The following is a 25,811-nucleotide window of genomic DNA, read 5'->3' as shown; positions in this document are numbered from 1 at the left end:
GGCAGATCCCTGAGTTCAAGGCCAGGCTAGTTTACAGAGTGAGTTCCAGGACAGCCAGAGCTACCCAGAGAAATACTGCCTCAAATAAAACAAAAAACAAGGAACCAAGGCCTGGTGGACACTTCGTCCTGCTATTCGGGTCCCCTAACAACTAATCAGTTTAGGCAGGTCTTGGCTTTGTTCACCCAAAGTTGTGAGTCTATCAGCTTCCCTCTCTTGGTCTAAACTAACCATCCTAAATTAGAGGAAGGAGGAGGCATTCCAGATCATCCAAGACCTTTAAAGCCCCCAGCCCTCGAGAAGAGGTCTAACTTTAACCTCCCGTCTTCCCATGCCCTGAAGCGCAGAAGCAATCTCTCTCTCTCTCTCTCTCTCTCTCTCTCTCTCTCTCTCTCTCTCTCTCTCTCTCTCTCTCTCTCTCTCTCTCTCTCCCTCTCCCCTCTCCCCTCTCCCTCTCTGTGTGTGCACTAATAATTCACTTCTTCACCTTTAATAAAGTATTTTTCACCTGTTGATTCTGCTGCTGTGTATGGGATGGGATTTTTCCCTGCTGCTACCAGCTGGATTAGACATTTTCCTGCCTTTTCATTTTTACTTGGCAAAGATAGACAGCGAACATTGAGATTGGAGAGATGGCTCAGAGGTTAAGAGCATGTAATTTGTGCTCTTGCAAAGGACCTGAGTTCAGATTCTAGTATCCATGTCAGGTAGCTTGAACTGACCTATGTCTGTGTGTGTGTGTCTGTATGTATGTATGTGTGGGTAAGAAAAATGGTTATGATTTGGATATGAAGTGTCCCCTAAGAGTTGAAGTGGTTAGGAGCTGAAGGCCCCAAGGGACAGATCTGATCTTTAGCTATGACTGAGATTTCTGACTAAGCAAGGGTTAATCCACCATGTATTCACAACTTGCAACCAGCTTGTCTGGGAGGAATGAAGATGTTCTAAAGACACCTGTATCTCTCCCTTTGGCTACGGATATTGAAACAGTGTACAGAAGAAATCAGAATTCCCCCAGGAATTTTCCTTTGTGAGAATCAGCTTAGAGCCCTGAGGGGAGGGACTTGCAGTGGGAATTTATCACTTGCTGGATGATCTTACCCAGAGACAGGTGGCTACGACCATGGGCTTGGGATGACGGTAGGACTGCTCAGCTATGCATTCATGCAAATCTCTTGCCTTATATTTAAACCCTCCCTTCAGGTTCAGACCCAGAAGATGGGCTGGAGAGGAGGGGACTGTGCGTCTCTTTGTCCCTCTGCCTATTGTGGGCTCATCAAATAAGTCTGTCTGCTCTTTATTATTAATTCTACTCAAAGCTAGGCAGTCCTCCTGAAACATTGTGAATCCTGAGTAAGCCTACTGCTGGCGCCACAGTGACAGGACATCTCACCTGGGGGATGAGGTTACACCCCAAAAGTGCCTCATCCTGATCCCCACTCACTTCCCTGCCAGGACCCAGAGAACCTGGCTTCAAGCTCGTACTGTGAACACCCCATCCTCAGAGACAGCGTAGGCTTTTTGGGGGAGACAGAAAAAGACCCATGTGTGGTGGGGGCCATCTCTAGCTCAAGAACCAATCCCAACTCCACCCCTCTTCCCCCACCCCCATCTTCCAGTTACAGTCTGGAGTAGGAGAAAAGGAAGGAAGCTGAAAATTCCTTTATGACAACAGTTTGCCAGTTGCTGAGGGTAGTTGGGAAATAGGGGTTTCAATAGGTTAAAGACTGTCAGGTGAGCCGGGCGTTGGTGGCGCACGCCTTTAATCCCAGCACTCGGGAGGCAGAGGCAGGCGGATCTCTGTGAGTTTGAGACCAGCCTGGACTACCAATCGAGTTCCAGGACAGCCTCCAAAGCCACAGAGAAACCCTGTCTCGAAAAACCAAAAAAAAAAAAAAAAAAAAAAAAAAAAGACTGTCAGGTGACTCAAGGGTTGATAGGATAGGGACAACAAGAATCTAGGATTAGTTCTGGGAACCAGGTTTCTTTGGTTTAGGGGATTGTCATCATCCAACCAAAATGGAGACTGTTTATGAAATTGTATTGCCACAACCACCAGATGCACACATTTTTGAATATGCTAAAAGCCACTGAATGGGGCTGGAGAGATGGCTCAGCAGTTATGAGCACTTGCTGCCCTTGCAAAGGACCGGGGTTCAGTTCCCAGCACCCATAGAGCAGTGGTCTCACAAGTGGTAGTAACTCATTTCAGGGGCTCTGGTGCCCTCTTCTGGCCTCAACAGGCACTGCATGCACATGGTGCACATACACATATGCAGTCAGAACACCCACACATAAAAACAAGTAAACCGCCGGGCGGTGGTGGCGCATGCCTTTAATCCCAGCACTCGGGAGGCAGAGGCAGGCGGATCTCTGTGAGTTCGAGGCCAGCCTGGTCTACAGAGTGAGTTCCAGGACAGCATCCAAAGCCACAGAGAAACCCTGTCTCGAAAAAAAACAAAAAAAACAACAAATAAAAAACAAGTAAAGCTTTTTTTTTTAGTTTTTTTTTAGATTTATTTATTATGTATACAGTATTCTTCCTGAATATATGTCTGCAGACCGGAAGAGGACACCAGATCTAAGTTTATATGATTGTGAGCCATCATGTGGTTGCTGGGAATTGAACTCAGGACCTCTGGAAGAACAGACAATGCTCTTAACCCTGAGCCATCTCTCCAGCCCCAAAACAAGTAAATCTTTTTTTTTTTTTTAAAGGAAACACTGTGGATGTAGCACAGCGTGCTTTCAACTTCCAGAACTGCAAGAAAAACCAACAACAACAAAGGGAAAAGGGGGGTAGCTGATTTGGACCTGTAGTTGCAGTATTTAGGAGGCAGAGATAGGAGGATCATGGGTTAAAGACCATGATACATAGTTTAGACCAACTTGAGCTACAGAGAGAGCCTCCTGTCAAAACAAAAACAAAACAAAACAAAAAAACCGATAACAGCCAAACAACAACAAAACTTCTTCATTGTATACTTCAGATGGATGAACTGGACAGCATGTGAATTATATGTCAATAAAACTGGTCTTAAAAATAGCTCACCAAGCCGGGCGGTGGTGGCGCACGCCTTTAATCCCAGCACTCTGGAGGCAGAGGCAGGCGGATCTTTGTGCGTTCGGGGCCAGGCTAGACCGATAGCCTCCGAAACAATACAGAGAAACCCTGTCTCGTAAAAACCAAAAAAAAAAAAAAAAAAAAAAAATAGCTCACCAACCACAGCTTCCTCACTCTTCACTGGGTCAACTCTGAGTCATGTTCTGTACTGCACAGCGCCTGTATCTCATCTTCTTCCTGCTTGGCCTCGCTTCCTGTACCCCTCCCATGCTTTCTGGACTTACATAACAAACGACTTCCTCCCTGGTCTTTAGGTCTGCATGCTCCTAGGGTTGGAAGTCATAGCCTTTGGGGGTGGGTTTGTACGTGTGCATTCACCGTCCATGCACCTACATGCTCAAGCAGACCCCAGAGGTACACATCAGGTATCTTCTATTACTCTTCACTGAACCTCTGGCTCATCAATTGGCTAGACTACCTGGCCAGGGAGCTCCAGGAAACAGCTCACCCAAGTCCTCCCAACTCTAGAGCTTCAACTGCTGAGGAAACAGCCCCATGCAACTTTTCCATGGATGATGAGAATCTGAATTCAAACTTGCAAGGCAGGGTGCCTTTCACTCTGAGCCATCTCCCAGCCCTGAAGTATAAGGAACCCAGCCCAGGGCTGGGCTGGCGCACACCTTTAATCCCAGCACTCGGGAGGCAGAGGCAGGCGGATTCGAGGCCAGCCTGGTCTACCTAGCGAGTTCTAGGACAGCCTCCAAAACAATACAGAGAAACCCTGTCTTGAAAAAAAACCAAAAAAAAAAAAAAAAAAAAAAAAGAAACCCAGCCCAGAGCACTGCCTCCATTGGCTTCCTGCCCAAGGAGAAGGCTTCTTCCAAAGCCAAAGACAACGGATGAGCTGGTCTCAATCACTCCCATGTGGCCAGTATTGGGCCAATGTGATTTGCCTTTGTCAGTCCTGGGAACAGTGGCAGGGACTGTTAAATAACCAAACCCTGTCAGTGACCTTTAACCCCCCCCATCTCATTATCCCTTTGGCTCATTTTGACTGTCCCTATGACAGAGACTTCCTGTGAATACACAAACCGAGACAGATGAGGCTACTTACTACACACGGCATCGGACAGAGTTCCGCAGTCTGTGGGAAGACTGAGCCTCCTCCCTTTCATCTTTTCAAAAATATTGTCCCATGTAGCCCAAGCTGACCTTGAACTTGCTACGTAGCCGAGACTGGCCTTGAACTCCCAAGTGCTAGGATTACAGGTAAGTGCCACCATGCCCAGCTTCATTTTGAACATGGGTAAGCTTTAGAAAGAATGAAAAGCAAAAGCTTGAAATTAGGGAGCCAGGCACACCCTGCAGACCCCAAGAAAAGGTGCATCTGCTATAACAGAGGGCCACAGACAAGGTGGCTGACCAAACAGAAGTTTTCTCACTTTGCAAGGCTGTAAGTTCGGGATCAAGGGCAGATTCAGCGTCTCCTGAGGCCCCTCTCTTGGCTTGCAGAGGAGCACCTCTGACCAGGCCTTCTCTCTATTATCATGAGTCTCTTCTCCGTGAACATACTCCTACTTGGTGGGCACACCCGAGGGAGGAGAGGGGGCTGGAGAGATGACTCTTCAGCTCAGAGCCCAGGCTGCTCTTGCAGAGGACTGGAGTTTAACTCCCAGCACTCCCACGGTGGCTCACAAGCACCTGTAACCCCAGGGATCCAGTACCCACTTCTGCCCTCCCCGAGCACCAAGCATGCACGCGGTTGGTGCACATACATACATGCGAGCAAAACACCCACATGTAAAGTGAATAAATTTAATTTTTTTAACTTATTAAAAAAAAAGAAAGACTGTCTTGGCCTCGCAAGATGGCACAGCAAGTAGAGGCACTTTCTGGGACACTGACAACCCAAGTTCCTTACTATGCCCCACATGCTAGAAGAAAACTGACTCCCATAGAACGTGTCCTCTCCACACACACACACACACACACACACACACACACACGCACGCACGCACGCACGCACGCACGCACGCACGCACACACACACGCACACACACACAATGAATGAATGAATAAATGTATGTCATAGAAAGAAAAATGTTAATATAATTAAGAAAGAAATGCATTGATCTAACTTTTAATATAGTACTGATTTAGTTTTGTTCTAAGTACCTACAAGGCCAGGCTTTAGACCCTATTACGATGCAAATGCTAGCCCAGCATTTGGGAGTTAGAGAGAGCCAGATCTCTCTGAGTTTGAGGTCAGCCTGGTCTACAACTTGAGTTCTAGGACAGTTAAAATAAAGAAAATCACTCAGCCAGGCAATGGTGGTGCACGCCTTTAATCCCTGGAGGCAGAGGCAAGAGAATCTGTGAGTTTGAAGCCAGCCTGGTCTATAAAGCAAGTTCCTGGACAGCCAGGGCTGTTACACAGAGAAACCCTAACTTGAAATAAGCAAACAAACAAACAAACAAAATGCTAATCCAAGTAGATGTTGTCATAGTGTAAGTAAGAGATATGGTGGACATCTGCAATGAATTGACTTTAAGTTAAGAGATTGCCTTTGACCTTGTGGGGTGGACCTTACCCAATCAGCTGAAGGTCTTGTGAACAAAAGCCAAGGCCTCCTAGAGGTGAAGGGATTCTCCAGGGACCCCCTCCTGTTCCACCCTGCACATTTCACACCCCACAGGGGCAAGAGTCTACCCCATGGACTAGCTCTCACAGATGTGTAGAGATGTCTGCATGAGCGATGGAGCATCGACTATGGGCTCCACCTCCCTGCAGAACCCTGCTCTGCACTTCTAACCTTGGAAGTCAGGGTGTGCCAGAGCCTGGCTGGGAGTATCAGGAACAGTCTACTGTGGGGTGGGGTGGGGGTGGGGGTGCCAACCTCTCTCGTTTCATGTAATAGAGCATCAGAGTGGGAATTTTCTGAATTCAGTCAGAAAATGTATCCTGCCACTGGCTTCACCCAAACTTCAAGAGAACCAAAAATAGACCCATAAAGCTCTTCTAAAACATTAAAAGTGGAAAATTCAGTCATTCACAGGACCCTAAAGTACAAGTCATAAAAAGAATTCTCCATAAATCACTGCTGATAGGAGTTGTCCAGGAGCCCTTCACACAAGGCCAGCTCTACCCAGCCTGCAGCCGGGGCCTGCTCCACCACTCTCCTCCTGGCTATGCTCCTGCCTCAGATAGAATAGGTCCTTATCATTCCCTTATGTCTGCATCCCAGGGTCTCTGGAAGGAGCAGCTAATACACATGCAGACATACATGTGTGCATACATATACATACATAAAAGTAAGTGAATGAGTGAATGAATAAATGAAAATGAATGAATGACTTCTCATCCTTAAAGCTTATCAGTACCCATCAGGCCGTGGGCCCAGCTATGGTGACCCTTCCTAGCTTACACAGAGCTTGTCTGGCCTAAGTACCCAGCTGTCCCAGCATGCGGACTGGAAAGGACGGCACAGGCATCTTACATGAGTCTCAACAGAACTTGTCTGTCCACAAGGTGAATTTGAACTGGGCCACTGTAGACTGTTGTCTGACTGAACTATGAGAACAGAAAAATGTTCCAGAACACCAGGGCAATAGAGGAAAAGTCTCCAGGCAACTTCTGCCAGAGTCCACAGGAAGCCAAAAAATTGTCACTGAGCACAATGAAGAGTGTGGACAGAGAGCTGGCTGAGAGGTACATACAGGTCTCTGCTGTCACAGGCCGAAAAGAAAAAGGTGCTTTCTGTTGTGGGGGTGGGGAAGTGGAAACCGTTACAGTTTTCCTGAGGTATCAGCTACGCCACTCATTTATCTCTTAACCTTTTTCATTTATGTTTACTTATTTTAGTATTTTATGTTTATGAGTGTGTTGCCTGCCTGTGTGTAGACACACTGTGTACATGCCTGGTACCCAGGGAGGTGGGGACAGTATTGCAAGTTCTGGGACTGGAGTTACAGAAGCTGCCATGTGTGTGCTGGGAATCAAACAGGCAACCTCTTCAAGTGTCCTTAACCACTGAGCCAACTCCCCAGCCACGTTTTTTATTTTGTTTTTCAACTATATACATACTACCTTAAAACTATAAAAGAGGCAGGGCATTGGTGGCACACGCCTTTAATCCCAGCACTGGGGAGGCAGAGGCAGGCGGATCTCTGTGAGTTTGAGGCCAACCTGGTCTACAGAATGAGTTCCAGGACAGCCTCCAAAGCCACAGAGAAACCCTGTCCCGAAAAATAAAAGCAAACAGCTATAAAAGAAAGCAAGGCAATGCCAGTGTCTAAACTGGGAAGCTTGGACAGTGAGATATTTCTCTCCCACCCACCAGTTCCTGAATAACCATTCTGAGGCTTAATGTTAATTATGAATGTTTGGCCAATGGCTCAGGCTTATTACTAGCTCATTCTTACATTTAAATTAACCCATTTCTATTGATTTAATTATTGCCACATGGCCATGACATTACCAGTCTGCTGGCATGTTGTTCCTTGGGCGGCTGGATGGCATCTCCCAGACTCTGCCCTTTTCCTGTAAGGTACTATCTATAGAGCTCAAACCTATACAGCTTGTTTAAGTATGCAACATGAAGTTTTAGTCCTTAAAAGCTATTCAGCATAATAAAGAAATACAGGCAAATAGTCACCCATATTTATGGTACTTATACTCATGTTAGTTAGGTTTTCAAGGTAATACAGAGGTATATTTCAGATAAATAGGTGGTCTTCAAACACTTCAAAGACCTACAGAATATGGCTGTTATAATGTTTTGTTGACCTAAGGTTCTTCATGACAGTGAGACACATCTGCTTCTGGCAGCACCAATTTACCTCAGAGATGATGGGCACTGAAGAAACTCCTTATGGAGTTTGCTTTTGTTGTGGCAAGGTGGCCACTGGGCAAAGAAACTGCTCTTGCCTTTGATTGCTGACAATGTGGTGTGCAGACTGGGCACGCAAGACACACAAGGAAAAGACTGCTGAACTTTGCCAAAACAAGGTGGAACTGTCCTTCAAAGTTCCTGCTTCACAGAAGATTTGCCAGACATTCTGCAGGACTCAGGGGAAAGCAACTGATGAACTTTGCAAATACAAGGCCAGACAATGCCCCAACATTACACAAAAACTTTGGGTGACTGTCCAGGCAGCCAGATGTCTCTGTCATTTCTAGGGTTTTGGAAGTTGCTTGCAACGCACTTCCTGTTTACTTTAGTAATATATCCTTCTGGGGTCTTTGATGGAGTTGGAGACTATAGATAGTTATAATTATAGGTTTCCTTAGTTATGATAAAAATTAATTAGAAAAACAAAAAAATTTAATTAGATATGAAACTTTGGACTCACAAAGACAGGATAGATGATAGGGTATTTTCTTTAATTTAACCAAATACAAATAGGACATTGTAATTGATACTTGATAGCTGTTTTTGTTGCATATAATTTACTCTGTTAAAGTTTAAACCTTCCTTTTTGATCAGACAGAAAGGGGAGTGGGCTTTCTGTACACTGTAAATATGTGTTGCTCTCATTGGTTGATAAATAAAGGTGATTTGACCTATAGCCAGGCAGAATATAGCTAGGTCAGAAAGCCAAACTGAATACAGGGAGAAAGGAGGGTGGATTGAGGGAGACACTATCCAGTTGCGCAAAGAACAACATTCCAGCAGGCCAGTCAGTAATGCCATGACCACATGGCAATATTTAAATTAATATAAATGGGTCAATTTAAATGTAAGAGCTAGTTAATAATAAGCCTGAGCTATTGCCAACATTTATAATTAATTTATATTAAACCTCTGAGTGATTACCTGGAAATGGCTGCAGAAGGGGTAGGACACAGAAAAGCCTCCCTCTACAGTGAGAGGGGCCTCTCCATCTTTACTCACAGATCCTAGTTGGTCTGTTGTTTGTTCATTTCCAGGTGAATCGCTACATTTCCCGATCAGAAGCCATGAGAAAATAAGTAGAACTCCTGAGGTAACTGAGACAGCTGACAGCTGGGAATTACCTTTATCCTTAGCCTTGCTTTGGTACTCATTTTCTGGAGAGGGGCGTGATGGCTGGAGGTCCTCACAGCCTTGAGGGATGGGATGCAGCTCAGGGGTGGAACATGAGTCTGGAAGGAATGAACCCTTTGGGTCAGTCCTCAGCACTGTGTTTGTCACTATGAGAACGTATGAAAGAAAGACAAAGGGCCAATGTCGTGATTCTTAGGACCTCCTAGAGCAGTCCTGGACACAACACCAAGCTCCTTCCTCAGGGTCTCTGCACAGAAACGAGAACGCTATCGCTGTTGTTTGTTTTATTATTGTTTTTGTGTATCTGTGTATGGTGTGTATGTGTCTGTGGAGTTAGTTTCCTCCTTCCACTTTTATATTAGATCCTGGGATTGTGCGGTCGTGCCTGTGCCCGCTTGTTGCACCCTTCCCCCATGGGGGTCTGTTCACCTGCTTGTGACCAGGATCTATCAACACACTTCCCATCCCCTCCCCCCAGGAAGGCCTGCATGCAAGTTCCTGCTTCCTGTCCACCCTTAGTGTCTAAATGCTAATTCCTGGTTTTGGCCCACCCTTGGCCGGAAGACCCTGGGAATGTAGGCTTCTGACCTTGGCCGTTTTCCACCATGCCTGCCACTGGTATATAAGGCTCCACTCTTATTAAAATAAACGCCATTCTCCTTGTAAGAATGAGCCTCTGTCTTTGCCTTCATTTACATCCTTAGCCCTTCGCTTGGGTCTCTGTGAAGTATTGTAGCGCCATAACTGCTAACACAGGCTCACTACACCTGCTGAGTCATTGCACTGGCCCCAAGAAGAACCAGTATCTTTGTCATCAGTGTCACTTATGGTCTGGAGATCTTGCTGGAGTTCTGGAGGGCATGGTGTTGGCAGCTGAGTCCACAGCCTAGAAAGCGAACTAGTTGCTTCTGCTTGTAGGCCAGAATGAGTCACTGGTCCTAACTACTGAACTAGTTGCTGTCTGCTTATAGGTCAGAATGAGTCACATGGTCCTAACCGTCTTCTGAAGGCTGGGAAATACAGTACAGCAACTAGAGAGACAGAAGCAGCTACTCTTCCCTATGCAAGGAGTTGGCATTTAAAAAAATGAAACATCTTTATACTTCATTAAATAAAATAAAAATAAATAACTTAGAACCAGGGACTACAGAGATGTCTCCAAGGTCAAGAGAGCTTACTTTGTAGAGAACCTGAGTCCCCTGTGGTGGCTCACAATCATCTATAACTCCAGTCCTAGGGGGTCTTAAATCCTCTTTAGGCACCAGGCACACACATGATGCACATACATACACAGCCCACACTCATTAGTTCTGACTGTCCTGGAACTCATTCTACACACCAGGCTGGCCTCAAACTCAGAAATCCACCTGCTTCTGCCTCCAGAGTGCTGGGAGTAAAGGCATGCACTACCACCACATGGCAAAAAATCTTAAAGTCTTAATAAATAAAATTTTAGCTGGGCAGTGGTGGTGAGTGCTTTTAGTTCCAGCATTTTGGAGACAGAGGCAGGTGGATCTCTGAGTTCAAGGCCAGCCTAGTCAACATCAGGAGTTCCAGAACAGCTAGAGCTACATAGAGAAACCCTGTCTCAAAAAAGCAAAATAACAATAATAATAGAATCTTTAAATTTAGAGCTGGGTGTTGGTGGCACACGTCTTTAATTCCAGCACTTGGGGGGGAGGGGCAGCGGCAGGCGAATCTCTGTGAGTTCAAGCCAGCCTGGTCTACAGAATGAGTTCCAGGACAGGCTCCACAACAATATAGAGAAACCCTGCTGTCTCGGAAAAAACAATGAAATAATAATAATTTAGAACATGCCAACGGGGCTGGATGGCTCAGCAGTTAAAGGCTCACAGCCAAAGACAGAACATGCCAATGCCTACCACCATTGTCTTTTGTAGCAGTGTTCTCTGGAAAATACAAAGCACTTAAAACAGGACCCAGTATGTACCAAGAGCTAGCATAATGTTTGCTTTTGTCAGTGGATATATTTTATTTTTTAATTTATTTGTTTTTATCATATATACATTAAAATGTTGTTTTAATTTGAACCGTTTCTTAGACTTCTCTATGAATTCTATCCCTTAGGAGGCTCTGATCTTTCTATTTGTCTCTTAGGCTTTTCTCATTTTGACCCTTTGTGAGTTCAGTTCCAGTGAAGGTGCTCTGCCTGGGAATTCTCTCTCTGGGTGTGACCCGGGAACCTGTGGCCTGCAGGCCAACATCTGGCTACAAATCCCCTGATCTGTTCCCGCATCTTCTCACGCTCGGCTCTCATCACTTACTCTTTATATTCTTGTCCTCCAGCCATTTCCTGCCAGTCGCTTAGACTCGAAGTCTTAAAAATTATTTTACTCTTATCGGCATCCTCAACATAGATATAATCTTATTTTCTGGTCTATTACACACAATTTAGCAATGTGTTGGACACCATCTCTTCCGTTATGTGGGTGTGTGTCATTTTGTCTCCCTGGCCGCACACAGATGTCTGTTCCCTGCTGTGAGTTAAATTGCTGAGTCCCCAAAAGTATAAGCTAAAACCTGAAGTTTAGGTACTGACTGTCTGGGGCTGGGATCTTTGAACAGATAACTAAGGCAAAATGAGGTCATGGGGTGAGTTGAAATTGAGTATAGAGGGACCCTTTCACACAAGCTTAGGAAACCGGCACTTGGGGAGGATTTGGGGAGAAGACCGTAGGCTGCCAAGCCAGGGACTCAGAGGAAAGAAATCCTGCACACACCTTTGTCTTGGACTTGTTTCAGAACTGTGAAGAAATTCTGTTGCGACAAGCACCTCTCAGGCACCCTGTCTTCCCGGGTCACCACCCCTGCCCACAGAGCCCCTGATGTTGTCAGTCTCCTGGACACACCCGAGGCCCAGCAGGTAGCTTCCCTCTGCGTGACTGTGAATCCCTACCACAGCCCTGCCAGCCTGCTGGTCCCAGTGCCCTAAGGAAAGCAGTCTCTACCCAGCACCCTGAACTTCCCTCCACCCACACTCCCTAAAAGAAGCCCCACAAGCCGCCTCCCACCTCATCTCCCCACTCATACCCCCAGGTCATCCGTACCCTGGGCCCTGGGCCTCTCTGGCCAGAAGAGGGCACTGAATTGCCTGGAACTAGAGCGAACCACCATGTGGTGCTGGGAATTGAACCCAGGTCCTTTGCAAGTGCTTAACTGCCGAGTGACCGTGCTAGCTCCCTATCACCCCCACCCCCACCCCCACATTCCTTCACCTCTGAGACAGGGCTTCTCTGCATAGCGCTGGCTGTCCCGGAACTCACACTGTACACCAAGCTGACCTTAAACGCAGAGATCTGCCTGCCTCTGTCTCTCAGGTGCTAGGATTAAAGGCGTGCACCACCACTATCAGGCCTGTTTCTGTATTTTTTTTTTTAAAGACAGTGTTTCATATAGCCCAGGCTGGCCTAGAACTCACCATGTAGTCAAGGCTAACTTTGAACTCCTTGTCTTTCTGCCTTCACCCGCCAAATGCTGGGATAACAGATTTCCACCACCATGTCAGATTTGCTGACCTTCAGTATTTCTAATATGATGTTGATGGGACCCCAAAATAAAATTTTCCCAGAAGCCACAGGGGTTACTAATGACCTATGTTCTCTTGACACTGGACACCTTGAGCAGTAACTAGTTTTGGGAGTTCAGGGTAAATGAGGTACAGAGCACAAACCTCATGTTCATCCTGCATTGGGGACCTGGGGCTCAGACAGTCCTGAGGGACCAGCCAGGCATAGACATCCATGCTGAGCTCCTGAAATGCCACAAAACAACACTAGGAGGCAGCAGAGAGCTGTGCTAGATGGTTCAGGCACCTTGAATGCTCCCCTAAGCCATCCCTGACACTAGTGCTGTCTCAACTAGATTAGGAAAATGTTGCCATTTGTCCGATGTAAAATTTTTCTTTTAATTGGGGTGGGGAGTTTCTAGACCAGGTTTCTCTGTGTTAGCCCTGGCTGTCCTGGAACTTGCTCTGTAGACCAGGCTGGTTTCAAACTCACCCACCTGCCTCAGCCTACCAAGTGCTGGGATTAAAGGCATGTGCCACCACCACCCAGTTTAGAAAGCCTGATTTTGACTGTGACCCACCACGTGAGGTCAGGCCTGGAATTTCTTTTTTTTTTTTTTTTTTTTTTTTTTGGTTTTTTTCGAGACAGGGTTTCTCTGTGGCTTTGGAGGCTGTCCTGGAACTTGCTCTGTAGACCAGGCTGGCCTCGAACTCACAGAGATCCGCCTGCCTCTGCCTCCCGAGTGCTGGGACTAAAGGCGTGCGCCACCAACGCCCGGCTGGAATTTCTTAATTGTGGCATCATGTCAGGCCTCAAACAGTTTTGGATTTTGAGGTTTGGGAACTGCTCTAGTTTCATTTCCTGCTGAGATAAAACACTAACTAACCAAAAGCAATTCAGTTTACAGGTTAGAGTCCATCACTGAGGGAAACCAAGCTGGGAACAAGCCAGGAGCCTGAGACAAAAACCCCAGAGGAGCTGGACATGGTGGCGCACATCTTTAATCCCAGGACTCAGGAGGCAGAGGCAGTCTGAGCTACATAACATGTTCCAGGTTGTCTCAAAAAACCCAAAGCAGAAAAAAGATAGAAATCATGGAGGAACTCAGTTGCTGGTTCACTCAAAGACCTAAGCTTCAATAGCTTCAATAGCTTTTTATACATCACATGACCTGCTCAGAGAATGGTGTCACTCAGCGTTGGGCCCTCCTCTACCAATCAACAATCTGGGCAGTCCCCTACAGACACGTCCACAGGCCAATCTGACCTGGGCCACTCTCAACTGAGACTCTGTGCTGCGTCAGATTGACAGTAAGAGCTAACTAGGACGGGAATATTTCACTTGTGAGATGCTGTGGTTTTTGTTTAAAGTGGAGGTGGGGGAGGCTGGAGAGATGACTCAGCAGTTAAGAGCACTGGCTGCTCTTGCAGAGAACCCAGGTTCAATTCCCAGCACCCACACAGCAGTTCACAACTGTCTGTAACTTCAGTTCCAGGGCATCTGATACCAATGTACATGAAATAACAGTAAATTTTTAAAAAGTATCCTATCTATCTTTGGCCTTGGGGCTTAAAAAAAAAAGATTTAGGGAGCCCAGGGGCTTGGGCATTCTAGGCAACTGCTCTGCCACGAAGCCACACCCTAGACCCATCCTGAGCTTGTACTTGGGTTGGGCTTGGCCGGAATCTCCCGCTGGTCTCATCTGTTTCCACACAAGTTTCCACGCTGTAGGCTGGGTGGGGCTAGTTGGTCCAGGTCCCAGTATCCACACGTATCTACTTGTGACCTGGGTGATAGGACAAACTGGGACACATTTACCTCATCATCAAACAGCTCAGACTTCCTTTTGATAACTGGACACAAAAAGGAGCAAGAATTGCCAAGACCAGGAGAACAAACGCTTTGGTGGCACTGCCCTGCTCTGTCTCCTGCTGTCCCCTGGAAGTCCATGATGGTGTGCTCATCAAGGAGATGGAGAAAAACTGTCTATCACAGGCTCTCCTCTTCTGCCCGGGCCAAGGACATCCATGTATGGACAGGATCGATGACAGACAACTGCCAATCGGTAGTTCACTTGTCTCAAGAAGTTCAAGTAGCCGGGCGTTGGTGCCACACACCTTTAATCCCAGCACTTGGGAAGCAGAGACAGGTGGATCTCTGGGTGTTCAAGGGCAGCCTGGTCTACAGAGTGAGTTCCAGAAACAGGCTCCAAAACAATACTGCAAAACCCTGTCTTAAAAACCCCCAAAGAGAGAGAGAGAGAGAGAGAGAGAGAGAGAAAGAATAAGTTCAAGAAAAATTAAATGTATTTTCTTTCTTTCTTTTTTTTTTTTTTTTTTTGGTTCTACGAGACAGGATTTCTCTGTATTGTTTTGGAGGCTGTCGGTCCAGCCTAGCCTCGAACTCCCGAGTGCTGGGATTAAAGGTGTGTGCCACCACCGCCCCGCAAATGTATTTTTCTCAGATGCATCTGGGAGGGTCACCAGTTCCTTTGAAGTGAGGTTCCGGATGGAACTGGACCCCCTAAAGTAGCATACTATGACTTATACTGATGCTCCAATACCCGGCATCACTGTAGTTAGAGGCGACTAAGGTAAATTTAACAGGGCTGTCATTAGGAGAGTATGCTGGGTATGCTGGTACACTTGTGTAATCCCAGCACTCAGGAGGCTGAGGCAGAAGGATCAGGAATTTGAGGCTATCCTGGGCAACATAAGGCCTTGTCTCAGAATATCAAAACTAAGAAAGTAGAAGTGGGGGGAGTGGAAGGAAGTGGAGAGAATTTGGAGGGGCGACGAGGAGAGAGGGAAGAAGAGGGGCTGGCAGGAAGACAGGAGACGTGAAGAGAAGGTGTCAGGAGGACGCAAGGAGAAGGCCGTCACCTGCAGACCCAACCTCGGTCTTCTGACATCCTGATCGTGGGGCCCTGTGCACTGCTACAAATGTCCACGGACCCTTTGAGCTATGTTGTGAGCCACCATGTGGTTGCTGGGAATTGAACTCAGGACCTCTGGATGAGCAGCCAGTGCTCTTAACCTCTGAGTCATTTCTCCAGCCCCATGTTGTGACAAGATAATGAGTGGTTCATTTTTTACAAGCAGATACTTATTTGGGCACATGCATGAAGGTAGGGATGTGTGTGGTGTGTGTGTGTGTGGTGTGCGTGTGTGCGTGTGTGTGTGTGTGTGTGTGTGTGTATGTGTGTGTGTGTGTGACTGGAGGTTAAACCTGGGAGTACAGTATTTGATAGGAAGGTGTTCTGCTGCTGAGCTGCATCCCAGGCCCTCTGGGAATTTTTTTTAAAGATTATTTAATTTTATGAGCATGAGTGTTTTGACTGCTTGTCTCCTTGTGCACCGCATGCATGTCTGGGGCCTGCAAGTTTAGAAGAAAACACCAAATCCCTGGAACTTGAGTTATAGATGCGTGTAAGTCCCCGAGCTGGGAACCAAACCCAGGTCCTCTACAAAAAGCAGCAGTGCGCTTAAGCACTGGGTTATCTCTCCAGCCCCTTCCCCTTTTAGGAAAATCACACTCAGTTTATTTTGTGTGGAAAGGACGTGTGTGCATGGGTCAGAGAGCTGCTTTCAGGAATCAGCTCTCTCCCCTCCATATTGTGGGTTCCAGGGATTCCAGGATCGGACTTGGGTCACTAAGCCTGGCAGCAAGCGCCTTAACTGCTAGACCTCACCATTAGGATTCTATCCGGTAGCATTGGCTGGCACTTAAGGACCTCGAGGAGTGACAGAGATGATAGCAGGAGGGACACTGTAGATTCATCACAACTTCTACTATAGCTTCCCAAGGCTGGTCTGTACCTGGACCCCTTAAATTGGCACATAGCCAGGCCATGTGAAGGGCCTAGAACCCACCTTCCTAGACTCAGAGCTGTTGTCTGGCAACCCCAGGGAGTGGCCCATCCAGGGCCCTGGAGATGGGGATCAACAAAACTGGTCTCGTGCTGGAGAGAAGGCTCAGCGGTTAAAAGAACTGGCTGCTCTTCCTAGAAGTCCTGAGTTCAGTTCCCAGCAACCACATGGTGACTCACAAACAAAGCTGGCCTCAGATCTGGGTAGTCAGGGTGGGATCAGGGGATGCTAAAGCACCCCTTTGTTTCAGAGATTGGGTTGGGGGTGCGCTTGGTCAGTTCCATCCCCCTCTGCGGGCATTTGGGCAGTGTTCTGAATTCTATTTGCATGGAGGACCTGAGTTTCTGGAATATTTAAAAAGGAATTTTATTTTGACTTGCAAATGTGTCCTAGTAATTTAAATAATAGTTATGCCTTCTTGAAAAGACAAATGAATTATAGAAGTGTCAGAACAAAAGCCCCAAAGACAGGTCCAGTGCTATGATGACGTAAGCCCTGAACTCTGACTGCTCACCGGCTGTGTCTCGTAACTGTAATTCCAGCACTTGGGAGGTGTTTTGCATGAGACAGGGTTTTACTAGGTAGACCAGGTTGGACTCCAATTTCGTGCATGTGGAGTATGGGATAATGACCTCAAATAGCTGATCTTCCTGTCATTTTAGCCTGTTGACTGCTGGAATAACAGGCCTGGCCCACACGTGGCTATGAGTGGGATTATATATAGTTTAGTTGTAAGGCCCTTATGGCAGAAATATCAAATGTCATTTTTTTCTAGATTGTAATTTATCTTATGCCTGAATACTAACATCCTGCTTGTCAGATATTTACATGATGATGTGTAAGAGTAGCAAACTACAGTTAACAAAATAGCAATGAAATAATTGTATGGCTGGGGGTCATCCCAACATGAACTATATTAAAGGGCTGAAGGATTGGGATCCATTGATTTAGAGCATTTTTTTTACTTATGTCTACTTCTCCCTTTGGAATTTTTTGCCAGATTTTTTTTATGTGCATTGGTGTTTTGCCCTGGAACTGGAAATACAGACAGTTGTGAGCTGTTATGTGGGTGCTGGGAATTGAATCCAGGTCCTCTGGAATAGAAATCAGTGCTCTTACCCCTGAGCCACCATCTCTCCAGCTCCCTTTGCCAGATTTTACAGTGTTACAGCTTTTACTCGTCAGTCAGTTGCCTATAAACTCGCATCTGAACTTGGTCTGACCGTGTGTCTCCCGCTTGAGTCCATCGGGAAGAGAATGTGTGAGGCAGATACTAAGCAACCACCCAGCACTGCTATGTGCTGCCCTCCTGTCTCTCTCTCAGCTGCCCAAGGGCACTGCACTCTCCAGGAAACCTGTGCTCTCCCAGGATTCACACAAAGGCCTTGGTAAGCCTGGCATGGGCCACGCCCACTGAGGGCTTTACCTTGGAGACCGAGACACAAACAACATGAATCTCCCTTAGAAGAATTACTATTCTGCTCAAGCCTGGCAGGGCTATGTTCCCAGAGCCTGGCATTTTCCAGCTTCTCCTCTGTGGGTGGCAGCCTGGGCCACCTTCATTTCCTGGGAAGTGCAGAGTCTGGGCTCAGGTGGGGCCCTAGACAGCAAGAGGGTTCTCCCAGTCCCTGTGCTAACCCAGCAGCCACCCTTCTTAGGCTTAGTAACTCAAGAATGCCTTTGGGGTCTCAGCCCCCACCCACGGGGCTCATTAAACTGCTTCTTCCAAACAAAAGCGGTATGTCTTCTATGTGGAATTCCCACACCATCTGCTCTTGTGGCCCTGTTTTCTCCATTGCCTTGGTTTCTCAAACAGTCAAGGAGGAGGTCTTCAGGGAAGACTTGGAGCCAAGTGTTTGCTCCTCGAAGCACCAATTTTCAGAGAGGCCGCCCTCCGGGACAGCCAGCCCCATGACTCAAGCTCCCAGGGACCTTACCAGGTATCCCCAAGGTGGCCTCAATAGTAGCCAGGTGGGAGCTTGTGCACTGGGCTCCCCCAGCTGAGTAAGACCATGGGGAACACATTGACGGGGACTACAAAGCCTGAGAGAGCTACAGATCCACACACCTTCAGTGAAGGTGGAAAACCTGGAAGGGGCCCGACTCCTGGGACCACATCAATAGACAGTGGCCAGAGGAGGGGCGGGAAGAGTGGATGCAGGATGCTACGGGTGTAGGTGTGGCCTGACTGTGCTCACACAGGTTGGTGGAAGCAGTGCTCTGACCTGCTCTGACACAACTGTGGACCTTCGATAACAGTTTACAGAATGGATCTCCCAAAACGTAAGGTACAGGCTCGAGGTGTGCTATCCTACTTCCTGCTATATTCTGTCCTTTCCATCTGTTTGCTTATTGGAGACAATAAGCTGTGTAGCCCAGGCTAGCCTCCCATTTGCCAAAATTTCCCTGAGGCAGCTTCTTGGCTTGCTGAGACTAAGCAGGGTCTCAGATAGCACAGATTTTTCTCAAAATTTGTATGTAGTCAAGAATGATCTGGAACTCCTAACCCTCCTGCCCTCACCTCCCACTTTGGGATTACAAGTATGTGCCACCATGCCTGGCTTCAGGCAGATTTTTTACAATTCTTTTGTGTGTATGTGTTTATGCACACATGGATCGTATAAGTGCAGGAGTTCTTGAAGGCAGAAGATGCCAGATCCCCTCCTCTGGAGACTGAGTTACAGGCAGCTCTGATCTGCCCCATGGAGATGCTAGGACCCAAACTCCAGTGCCTCGGAAGAGTGCTAAGCCATCTCTCAGGTCCCTTTCTCCTTCCTTCCTTCCTTCCTTCCTTCCTTCCTTCCTTCCTTCCTTCCTTCCTTCCTTTCCTCCTTTCTTTCTTTTCTTCTCTCTTTATTTCAAATACTTAGACTCACTATCCAGTCCTTTCACACTATTTATTTATTTATTTATTTATTTTTTGGTTTTTACGAGACAGGGTTTCTCTGTATTGTTTTGGAGGCTGTCGGACCAGCCTGGCCTCGAACTCACAGAGATCCGCCTGCCTCTGCCTCCCGAGTGCTGGGATTAAAGGCATGCACCACCACCGCCCAGCTCCTTTCACACGTTTTTATAGCATTTGAAATTTACTGAGTCTGGGGATGTAGTTTAGTTGTTAGTAGCCCTAGGTTTGACTGTCATAAAACGCACCACGTAAAACCAGGCCTGAGGCTGAGTAGGTGGTGCCATGATAATGGTGCTTACTGAACAAGCATGAGGACCTAAGTGTAAATACTTGGCACTCACGTAAAAAGCGGGCATGGCTGCATGCTCACATCTGTAGCCCGAGCACTGTGGGGAAGAGGCAGGAGGATTACTGGAGCTTGTGGCTATAGCTCCAGGTTCAGTGAGAGACGCTGTGTCAAGCAATAAGGTGGAGTGTGACCGAGCAGGACAACTGACGTCCTCCTAGCGCCTCTGTGTGCTCATGGCTTGTTACCTCATTTTCTACACATCCTGCTTCCTCAGCGGCTGACTGGCGTCTCCCTGACTCCGCCCTTCTTCATCCCAGCATCCTCGTTTTGATTGTCCTAGCTAACTTTATCCTGCCTTGCCAATCGGCTTCTTTCTTTGTTTGTTTGTTTGTTTTCCAGACAGGGTTTCTCTGTGTAGCTCTGGAGGCCATCCTGGGACTGGCTCTGTAGACCAGGCTGGCCTCGAATTCACAGAGATCCATCTGCCCTTGCCTCCCAAGTGCTGGGACTAAAGGCGTGTGCCACCACTGCCCGACGAAATATGGGTTAATTTAAATGTAAGAGTTAGCTAGTAACAAGCCTGAGCTATTGGCTGAGCATTTATAAATAATATTAAGCCTCTGTGTTGGTTATTTGGGAGCAGGTGGTCGGAACAGGAAAACTCAGTCTATAGCACACTTTCTCTGATAGTTACTTTGGCAAAGTACTCCACAGAAACAACTTGAGAAATAGCTTATTCTGACTGAAACTCAGAGACACATCAGTGTATTGTGGCCAGGAAGGCATGGTGGCAGAAACATGAGTTCCTTTGTTCAAGTCACAGCACACAGGAAGCAGAGAGCATGATTGGAACCCAGGACAAGCATGACATCCTAAGAACCAGTGCCAGAGGGTCTTATTTCCACCAGCCGGGCTCACTTTTTCCAGGCTCACAGACTTCAAACTAATTCTACAAACTGGGGACAGAGGGTTCAAAACATAAGCCTATGAAGGAAAGACATTCCAGGTTCCAGGTTCAAAGTGTGACATCAGAGAAGGAGCCAGGGACCAGGAGAGGCAACGTGGGAGAGAGCAGGTCAAGGAGGGAGTCTGTGGACTGTGATATCACACCTTGTGGTGTGACCCAGAGCTGGCATTGGCTGGCATCTACAGGCATGGGAAAGCCAGTTACCATGCTAAGCTTCTGTTATACTGACCAGCATCTCTTGTTTTGTTTATGTTTGTTTGTTTATTATAAGAAAATACAGGCAGTGGTGGTGCGTGCTTTTAACCCCAGCATTGGAGGCCTGGTCTACAGAGTGAATTCAAAAGACTGGCTCCATCGATACTGAGCAACTCTGTCTCAAAAACAAAACAAAAAGAAAGAGAGAGAAAAGAATCCCACCACCAGTGAGTCTGGGAAACAGGGAGGACCCTAAGAGAGATATGCATGGTACTCTGGAGAAGGGGAATGGGAACATGGAAGGAGAGGAGGGGAGAGGAAGCTGGGAGAAAAAGGGAGGAGAAGAGAGAAGAGGAGGACATGGGGGAGCAGGAAGATTGAGGCAGGGGAAGAAGAGAGGAGAAAGCAGGATGAGAGATACCATAATAGAGGGAGCCACTATAGGTTTGAGAAGAGATCTGGCATTAATGAGATTTACAGAGATCTATAAGCATGACACCAACTGACAATCTAAGCAACAGTGGAGAGGCTACCTTAAATGCCCTTCCCCGATAATGAGATTGATGACTGCCTTGTATGCCATTTTAGAGACTTCATCCAGTAGCTGATGGAAGCAGAGGCAGACAGCCACAACTGAACACTGAACTGAACTCCTGGAACCCAGTTGCAGAGAGGGAGGAGTGATGAGCAAAGGAGTCAAGACCAGGATGGTGAAACCCACAGAGGCAGCTGCCCTGAACAAGGGGGAGCTCATGGACCTCAGACTGGTGACTAAGAGGCCAGCATGGGACTAATTCAGACCCCCTGAACGTGGGTGTCAGTGAGGAGGCCTTAGCAATCTATGGGGCCTTGGATAGTAGATCAGTATTTAACCCTGGAGTACATTCCACATGGAGGGATGCTCTCTCAGCCTGGACATATGAGGGAGGGACAGACTTTGAAGATTCCCCATGGAGGGCCTCACCATCCTTGGGGAGTGAAGGGGGGGATTGGATGGGGGGTTGGGGAGGTTGGTGGGGTTGGGGGAGGAGGGGAGGGTGAGGGAGCTGGGATTGACATGTCAAGCAAGCTTGTTTCTAATTTAAATAAAATTTTAAAAATTAAGGAAAAAAAGGGATGTCACTGGGCAGTGGTGTCACACACCTTTAATTCCAGCACTTGGGAAGCAGAGACAGGCAAATCTCAGTGAGTTTGAGGCTACCCTGGTCTACAAAGCAAGTTCTAGGATAGCCAGAGCTACATGGAGAAACCCTGTTGAAAAAAAAAAAGAACGAAAGAAAAGGTTTCACTGTGTAGCCTTGACTGTCCTGAAGCTCGTTATGTAGACCAGGCTGACCTCGAACTCACAGAGAGCCACCTGCCTCTGCCTACCAAGTGCTGGGATTAAAGGCGTGTGCCACCGCATCTGGCCCAATATTTTTATTATTACATTTCTTGTCTCTCTGTCTGCCTGTCTCTCTGTATGTATCTGTGTCTCTGTCTCTATCTCTCTGTGTCTCTGTCTCTCCCTCTGTGTGTGTGTGTGTGTGTGTGTGTGTGTGTGTGTGTGTGCGCGCGCGCGCGTGCGTTGCCATGGCACATATGTAGATTGCAGAGGACAACTTGTAGCAGTCAATTCTCTTCTACCATAGGTCCTGAACATCCTCTTCAGACATCACAGCCTTGGAGGCAAGAGCCCTTTTCCAGTGAGCTGTTTCACTGGCCTCAACTTTAAAGTGTTCCCACTGGGAACAAAACCTGAAGAGCTTGAAGACTGAAGAGAGGTGAGATGCAAATCCCAGAGTCAGTGACTTGAAGAAGCTGATCTCCACCCTCACCCCCACCACCCCGAGGAGAGAGGATGGAAATGTAGACCTAAGACTTTGGAGAGATGCTAGGGCCCACGCTCTTTTTAGGACTACCCTGGAGTTTGCAACCTTTTGCAGCTCCCCCCCCGCCCTTCCCCCCAGCCCAGCTAAGCAGGTAGATTGCCCTGTGTCACAAGGTCAACTGTAGCACTAAGGATAGTCAGTCTAGATGCCACCCAGGCTCTGTTCTCCATTGTCCCTCCCCATTGCTGGAGAAATGTGTCCCAAAGAAAGATTGGCTAAATTGGTATCCTGAAGCACCAGTGAGGGGTGATATCAATCTTGATTCTAAGCTGATGTAGCACATCTGTAATCCCAGCTCCTGAGAGGCTAAGGCAGAAGGATCAGAGTGGGAAACCAATCTGAATTATACAGCAAGACACCAACTCTCCACCCACCTCAAGAAATAAAAAAAAAAAAACCCTCACTGATTCTAACACAATATCATCCTCCCTTATCATTCCGCAAAGTATTGTCATCACAACTTCTCACAACCTGGTGGCTGCACCTACACCCACCTACACACCCCCATGGTAAACCGAGACAGTCATCTTTCATTCCCCATGTACCTGCAGCGCTGGCTACAAATCATCCCCTATATTCAGCCCACCGGGACAGTCACTTGGTAGGCTCAGGACCCCCAAGACCTTGCTCTGCAAGTACCTGTGACATCACTAGCTGCCCTCCACCTCCTGTGACCTCACCACCTGGACAACTGAGCCTAGCAGAGCCAAGCCACTCCTCCCCAAACACCATACGTAGCAGGGGGCATAGATGATCACCGAGCCCTTGGAAGAGGCTGAAGCCACCAGCAAGCCAGTATATGATCTTCCTGAGGCCTCCGTGGGCAACGAAGCTGATGACAACTCTGCAGTCATACATGGAGAGTCCCAAAGTCCAGACTATCTGCCTGATGATGGCCCGCCGGTAGAAAGCACTTCAACAATATCTGAAGAGAAGGATGTAGACCAGGCCTCTGAGTCAACAATCACTGCCACAGAGCGAGACGAAGATCAAATCTCCATCAAGACTGACACCTTCACGGAGCAGGATGAAGACCAGGCCTCAATGCAGAGTGCGTCCTCCAAGGAGCAATATGTAGACCAGGTGTCCACAAAGACCGCCACTCTCGTTGGGCCGGATAAAGACCAGGCCTCCGTGCAGATTGCCACCTCCATGGGGCAGGATGAAGACCAGGAGTCCAAGACAATTGCCACTTCCATGGGACAAGATGGGAATCAGGCCTCCATGCAGATGACTACCTCCCCAGGGCAAGATGTCAAGACAGCCATCTCCATGGATTTGTCAACTTCTGGGGACAAAGATGAGAGCCCAGATGCTCCAAGCCATAACCAGGAGAATCCTGAAGAAAGCCCCTCTCTGTTGTCCCAAAACCAGGGGGTCCTGCAAATGTTTGTGGGCTTCCAGAATCCAGTGTGGGACAGACTGGCTGAAAATCACCGTCGGAGCCGCACAGTTTCCCCAAGTGACTCCCAGAGCCAGGAAAAGATAGCAGGAAAGCTCAGTGTTCCTGAAGGGCAGCCAGAGACAGCTCCAAGTGCTGACATCCCCTCTGCCCCGCCTGAAGATGTCCAGCCTTCTGAGGGAGCTGCCGACTCATCTTTGGATACCAGTAGTCCTGACCAAGAGCGCATGGGTATCACCAAGTCTGCTGAGCAGGAAGCTGAAGGTTTCCAGGCCTCGAACCCCGAAAGCAAAGCTCCAGTGCCAACCGGGGAGGATTTAGCTGACAACTCAAGGACCGTGCAGACTCCCCCACCTTCCCCCAGCTCCCCAGGGGGCAGTCCACCTCCCTCTCCAGATCCCCACCACATATCCCTGGACAGGAACCTTCTAGACCCCAGCCTGTACAGGCCTGATGTGGAGAATGACTACATGCGCTCCATGACTAGCCTGCTGGGTGGTGGTGAGGGCTCCATCAGCTCCCTCGCAGACATCCTGGTGTGGTCAGACACAGCCACGGGCATGGGTTTGGCCCTGGGCCTTCTGGCCTCAGACCACAGCTCTCCAGCTGACAGGCTCCATGATGAGGGTCCCAGCCTGCGCACTGTCTCTAGCCTCTTGGGCAGTGCCAGGTCAGCTTTCTCCTCAGGGTTGGTGGCTGGGACTGGCTCGGCCCTGCGCTCAGTCACACACCTCCTGGAGTCCGTTGAGAGGCGAACTGTGGAAGGCATCCGTTCAGCTGTGCGCTACCTGGCCAACCACTTGACCCCACGCTGGGCCCGCACTGGCCCCAATTGACTAGACCACAAGTCCCCTGCTCCCACCCCACGTCTGGATAGATGATCCCACCCAGACCTTCAGTAAATATCCACAAGCGTTTATTTTCTAAGCTCCGCCCTTATCCATGCAGTGGGCCTGCGGTCAAAAGACAGAAGGGTCCAAAATATTCTGGAAATAAGAACACTTTTAGGTTGTGCATTTGAGTCAGCCGGGCTCTGACAGGGCTGGGGAACAGACCGGAAGGGCGTTTCAGATGGGCAAAAGGGAGCCGGGCATTGGTGGCACACGCCTTTAATCCCAGCACTTGGGAGGCAGAGGCAGGCGGATCTCTGTGAGTTCGAGGCCAGCCTGGTCTACAGAGCAAGTTCCAGGACAGCCTCCAAAACAATACAGAGAAACCCTGTCTTGGAAAGCAAAACAAAACAAAACAAAGATGGGGGAAAATCAGCGGTTTTTCCACAGGTAACATGCCCATTCCTGAGCCCCATGCCCAGGTTACCTGTTGAGCCTCTGGGAGGCAGTAGAGAGTATTGGGAAGAAAGTACTATATAGGCTTCATAGTAGGGATACACACACTTGGGTCCCGAGAATCCTTTTAAGGTTAAAAGCAGACTTCTGGTGTCTGTTGCCCTAGGCCCCACTCCAGGCCTCCATCTCCTTGTCTTGGGATAGAGAGAGGAGCTCTACCACACACAAACATGGACACACCAGTGCTTAAGACACAGGGACACAACGGAACTATGTAGCACTCCATGGAACAGGGCTCAGGGAGGGTGACCAAACCATCATTGGCCTAAGGGGGTGGGAGGAAACTGTCATGGACATAAGGCCACTCAATTTCAAACTGGCCAAACAATGGCTGCCCACCTTTGGCCCAG

The 25,811-nt window shown here is 48.0% G+C and overlaps 2 protein-coding genes across 2 annotated transcripts in view; one reads left to right on the top strand and one right to left on the bottom strand.

Moving 5' to 3' along the window:
* The window catches only part of Nmur1 (neuromedin U receptor 1), a 39,743-nt gene extending 16,441 nt beyond the window's left edge, over nt 1-23,302 (bottom strand). Inside the window, exon 1 of the mRNA XM_040753131.1 lies at nt 23,259-23,302. The gene's annotated coding sequence lies outside the window, so the exon portion shown is untranslated. The remainder of the gene's footprint in view (nt 1-23,258) is intronic.
* A 96-nt stretch (nt 23,303-23,398) lies between these two features.
* On the top strand, nt 23,399-25,042 carry Tex44 (testis expressed 44). Its single transcript, XM_013122107.2, has one exon. The coding sequence runs from the start codon at nt 23,464-23,466 to the stop codon at nt 24,949-24,951; it is 1,488 nt and encodes a 495-aa protein (XP_012977561.2). The 5' UTR covers nt 23,399-23,463; the 3' UTR covers nt 24,952-25,042.
* The last annotated feature ends 769 nt before the right edge of the window (nt 25,043-25,811 follow it).

Source organism: Mesocricetus auratus, unplaced genomic scaffold (genome assembly GCF_017639785.1).
Source record: "Mesocricetus auratus isolate SY011 unplaced genomic scaffold, BCM_Maur_2.0 Super-Scaffold_100010, whole genome shotgun sequence".
NCBI classification, from domain to species: domain Eukaryota; kingdom Metazoa; phylum Chordata; class Mammalia; order Rodentia; family Cricetidae; genus Mesocricetus; species Mesocricetus auratus.
Note: the sequence above shows the minus strand (reverse complement) of the source record. Positions and strands in the feature narration are given on the sequence as shown.

Excerpts from the sequence above, each read along its gene's own strand:
- Tex44 (XM_013122107.2), top strand. The coding sequence starts at position 23,464 with ATGATCACCGAGCCCTTGGAAGAGGCTGAAGCCACCAGCAAGCCAGTA.